Source organism: Pterocles gutturalis, unplaced genomic scaffold, assembly GCF_000699245.1.
Source record: "Pterocles gutturalis isolate BGI_N339 unplaced genomic scaffold, ASM69924v1 scaffold20379, whole genome shotgun sequence".
Classification (NCBI taxonomy): domain Eukaryota; kingdom Metazoa; phylum Chordata; class Aves; order Pterocliformes; family Pteroclidae; genus Pterocles; species Pterocles gutturalis.
In genome coordinates, this window is record NW_010133737.1 from 34,269 (window position 1) to 39,183 (window position 4,915).

Sequence of the window (4,915 nt, forward strand, 5' to 3'; positions counted from 1 at the left end):
CCTCCGGAAATGCCCAGCCTTGACTGCATACCTACCCCCAGCGCCGTGGTTGAGGAGTGAGCCAGAGCTGACAGAGGACTGTCATTGTAGCGATGATTAGTGTTTTGATTTTTCACATTTCTTTGATGTTGAGTTTCAGGATTTAAAATTTCGATGTGTATTAAAGAGATCCCAGAGTGACTGGAGACAAATGCATGTCTTCATATAATTTACATTTATTGAATTAATAGAAATCTTCCAAATGCAAACTTGCAATGACAGTTTTTCCTCTTGACTTGTAGCCTAACCTTAATCCAAAACTATCTGGGATGAAATGAACCTTAAATGGAGCCACTGCTCTTTCTCACAGCAGATGATTCATCCTCCTGTATTCTGCCATGTGTAAAGGATTAATGTGGATTAGCTCTTGTAATTCAAATTCTGTCTGTTCTTTTTATGTTTACTCTGAAAAATAGATGGAGACCTCTTGGCAGCTACTGAGGTGGTTGTCCATTAATTCTTGCACCCTTGGACCACATTTCTACACCGTGTAAACCTTTATGTGTCAAATAGCAGTGATGTTTAAAAAAACAGCCTTCAGCATCTCAGCTACAGTGGCATTTCCATTTAATTAATTATATTTTATTTGTATTTTAACTCTTAATAAGATGTCATTTGGACATAGGAATATGTATTACAGTAATAAGGATTAGGTAATGAACTGCAAAAAAAGGCACACTCTTGATAAATATTAATCCATCAAAAAAAGAATAAATGAAAGCACAAATGAGTAAAAAATGCACTTTACACACATGGTTACATTGCACTAATTTTTCTTGTGAACTTTTGTGTTGCTTGCAGAAAAAGCCCAATGTAGCTCTAGACAATCAAAAGCCCTGGTGTGTACCTGTGAATTTACTCGACCCTCCAGAAAATGCAATACTTCACCACGTACGGTAGATAAATGTATACTGTTCCTTCCATGCCTCTGGAGGATAAAGCTCCTTGAACATATAGCAGGTCACTATATTCCCATCTCTAATTAAATGTTTTGATATAGCCACCAGAGGCTTGTATTTCTTTATCATTTTTAATTTATATGCAAAACTCATGGGAGGATATTCGGTTCCCAGTCTGTCTCCACGGCTGCTTGCACATCCTCTGCTTTGTATGACTGGAAAACCAGCATCTCACCGTGAGCTGCTGAATGTCTCCTACTCGAAATGTCAAATCAGAGCAAGATTTAAGCAAGTCCCAAGTATCCCCACTTTCTCCAGAGCTCAATCTGCCAAACAGCAATAATGCATCTAGCCGCTTTGCACACGATGGTATTATGTGTAAACGGAGCAGGACCAGAGATTTAAGGCACATCAGCAGCGCTGGGGGTCTTTGCAAAGCTTGCTCCCCTCTGACCCACCAGGCTACACAGCAGTGCAGATGTAGTTGCATTAATCCCACGCTGCAAACCCGGTTTTTGATCCTATTGGCAAAGCCTCAATTTACAAGTATTCCCTGTATAGAATATTCAGGCTTCTTTCTCTGGTAACTGAAGCTGTATCTTTTTACTGCTACAGATCCCTTAATCCTCTGCTTTCTTGCACTTCTTGCAGAGCCTAGAAATTGTCACCTTGGGGGGGGGTGTGGATTTTCCCCAGGGAATGTTGTGCCCCAAGCTGCTGAAAGAGCTGCTTGATGCGTGGGTCCACCTTTTATCTCATCTGCAGCCTCGTTTCATTTATGCACATGTACCCCTCATTCCCACCCAGCCCTGCAGCTGCCAGGAGCCCCCAGCCCCCATGGTGTCACCTGTCCCCTCTCCCCATGGGGATCTTCCATCCCCCAGGAATGTGGGTCTTCCTGGGACCTCTGCTTGCCAGCTCACAGTTTGTTTTCTATGTTTGCAAGAGCAAAGATGTGATGGGACCGTGCTCCGGAGCAGCCCCCTCCCTCTTGAGATCCGTGTTCACCTTCACAGCTCTTTTGTACCCATTTTCCAAACAGATGGTTTCTTTTGATGAAGTTCTGGCCTTTGTACAAAGCCTCTATTATATGTAGCAGCAGGGGTTTTTTGTTTCCTTGATCTACACGCTCTGTAGGTGTACCACAATATCTAAGCATCATCAGGAGATGACAAAAGGCTGATCTATTTAAACTGTCAAAATTTTGTCTCTAGATCCTCTACCTGTCAACAGCACCGGCTTTATTTGGTGGTGGTACTTTGGAGGATAATTTCTCTGGCATTTTAATTTCCCTCACTCAACTTCTATTCCATTATTTAGATTAAATTGCGCCCTGCTTTGTGGCCTTAAGGTATTTTTTTTTTCCACGCTCCTGTTTTAAACACTACCTGCACTGGGGCAGACAGTCACCCCTGGGGGACCAGCACGAAGGAGGTGTGCAGGAAGGGAAATCTGTGTCTCCTTGCTCGTGTTAAGTGTAGGTATACTGGTATATGCATATTTACATATACAGTAAATAAAGTCCTTTTGCTTATATTAAAATATATTTTTTTAACATATATGTAAATAGATATATATGTATGTACACAAACAATGCAGCACCATAATGGGCAGCAATGTCTGGAAGCAGAATGAGGATCGGGGATGCTGCAATGGGGTCTCGCTGCCTCTTTGCTACTTGCCGGGGTGGTCCTGGGGTGTTGGATTTGACCCGGCAGCAGAGCAAAGAGAGACCAGCACCTGCCTTCAGACCTGCTCCAGCATCTCCCTGCAGAGGCTCTCCCGTCTCTGGTTTGATTGCAGATGCGAGGCCAGCATTGCGAAGCTGTCAGGAGACATTGGTATTATCAGGTGTGAGGCCCAGAAGACTGATAAAGAGATTTATGGCCTTCACTCTGCCCTCAAAAATTGTGTTAGCGATTTTGAGAAGAAGGTGAGTAGGGAAGCCTACAGTGACATACCTGGTGAGTGGTGACTATGCATATATCTCCCTCTATATATGTATCTCTTCCTTTCCTAATTGCTGACCAGTTTTAAAGACTGATATGGTATTTATACAATATGTCGGGATTTTTAGTAAAAAAAAAGTTTTCCATGATACCATAGAATGTAGTGGCGTTTATAACAGATGTAAAGTAACAGACAATAAAAATATACCAGGATTTGGGGATCCTCAAATCATAAATGACCCATTACAGTTTACCAAAATAATTTATAAGACCCCTGAACTCATGGGAAATCTGGAAAATCCAGGTTTCTAAACCTGCAGCACAACGGCTCTCTGCTCCTGCTGCAAATGAGGATTGAGCAGATACAGGACATTCAATTTCTCATGCACCCTAGTATCTAATATAATCTCATTGTTGTGTTTTTGACTGCGATTCTGCAGCACAAGGCACAGTGCCAGTCCTCGTGTACCTACCCAAGATCCTCTTCTCCAAGGAATAATTACTCATGACAGAACTTAAAGGAAGATATCCTACCTGGAATTCTATTAAAAGACACTGTTTGGACATCTGTCTCCTTGAATATCTACGAAAAATGTTCTTCTTCACCTGGGAATGAGGAATGGAGCAGATGTGTGTGTCAGAATTACACAACACAGAACACAAATTCATGTTAAAATAAGTCAGGGTAGACATTGAGCAGGATGCAGAAGAAACTTCCTCAACTGAAAAGGGAAAAAATATTCTCACATGATTGTAGCAAAGAGGAAAGGGTTTATGAAAAGGAGTCAGGTGTTGCTGTAAATGAAGATGGTACCAAGTCAATGTAATGGGTTTTCAGCAGCACCTTTTTGACATTGATGTGCCACAGCTACCAAACAGGCGGTGGCATCTCCTCACCAGAAACTTTTTTGTGCTCATTTAGTGTAAAATCTCCAAAGAAAACAGCTGGGTTTTCACATCCTCTTTCATTTATTAATTAACCAGGGGTAGGCAGGTTAGCCAGGAACGGGCTGAGCCTTGGTCATCGGGTAGTGAAAAGTGTCACTGTGTGTCACTCATTTGTGTATGTATTACTATTTTTATCATCATTATTATTTCCAATATTATTGTAGTTTAGCTATTATACTGTTCTTATCTCAACCCACACGTCTCTTTTCCCTTCACCCCTCTAATTCTTTCCCCCATCCCTGGGCGGGGAGAGGGTGAGCGAGCAGCTGTATGGTGTTGATCTGAACCCGGGTCCCAGCTATAACACCCAGCCACTGCGCTGCGCTCATCCCTGATGTGTCGGGAGCCCGTGGTGTTGCCCTTTGCAATACTCAAATACAGTCATTTGTAGGTGACAGACCAGCAGCTCAGGGCTTGCTAGACCATCTGAGGGCTGAAATAACAACGCTCAGGGAGGATATTTTGAGCTTTTCCTGCCCATAGTTCATTTTTGTGTAGCTGTACCTTGATGTCAGCTGTTTTTTTTTACATGCTTGTCATCATAATGCGTATTTAAATATGAGTGCTCACAGTCAAGCTCACAAAGGTGTTCTCTGTTGAATTCTCATTAGGTCATGCAACTATTAGGCAAGATAGAGACATCCAACACTGATCACAGCTCCAATCTAAAAACAGTCAAGGGAGATCAACATCACAAATTGCAACTTCTGGATCTCAAGTAGGTGATGAAGGGTTTTTCATTATGATAATTCACCCTGAATGTTGTAGTGTGATTAACAGGTTGCCATGAAACAGCAAAACAAACCTGCTTAGCACCCATTCAGAACACTAGAAGATTAATGAAGAACTCTGCCATAAAATAATGAAAATACGTAACAAAAGCATATTGACTTGCAAGGTAATTGTTAGAACGAGGCACTAAATGCCACCCTGTGAGAACAAAGGTGTTAAACCAATTAACTTTCCATGCTGAAGATGCTATTTGCCATTATAACTGGAGTTAATTTGTGACTTGCCTAATGTGCAGAACAGAACATTGTCTTCCTACCCTTGTCTGCCCATTTCTGAGCTGCCTGGGGC

General features: G+C 42.1%; 1 protein-coding gene across 1 annotated transcript in view; it reads left to right on the forward strand.

The window, feature by feature from the left end:
• The window catches only part of LOC104467543 (protein FAM81B-like), a gene marked incomplete at its 3' end in the record, with an annotated part of 11,079 nt that extends 6,526 nt beyond the window's left edge, over positions 1-4,553 (forward strand). Inside the window, exons 4-5 of the mRNA XM_010081356.1 lie at positions 2,742-2,871; positions 4,447-4,553. Of these exons, the coding sequence (XP_010079658.1) occupies positions 2,742-2,871; positions 4,447-4,553 (237 nt within the window). The remainder of the gene's footprint in view (positions 1-2,741; positions 2,872-4,446) is intronic.
• Between the last annotated feature and the right edge of the window lie 362 nt (positions 4,554-4,915).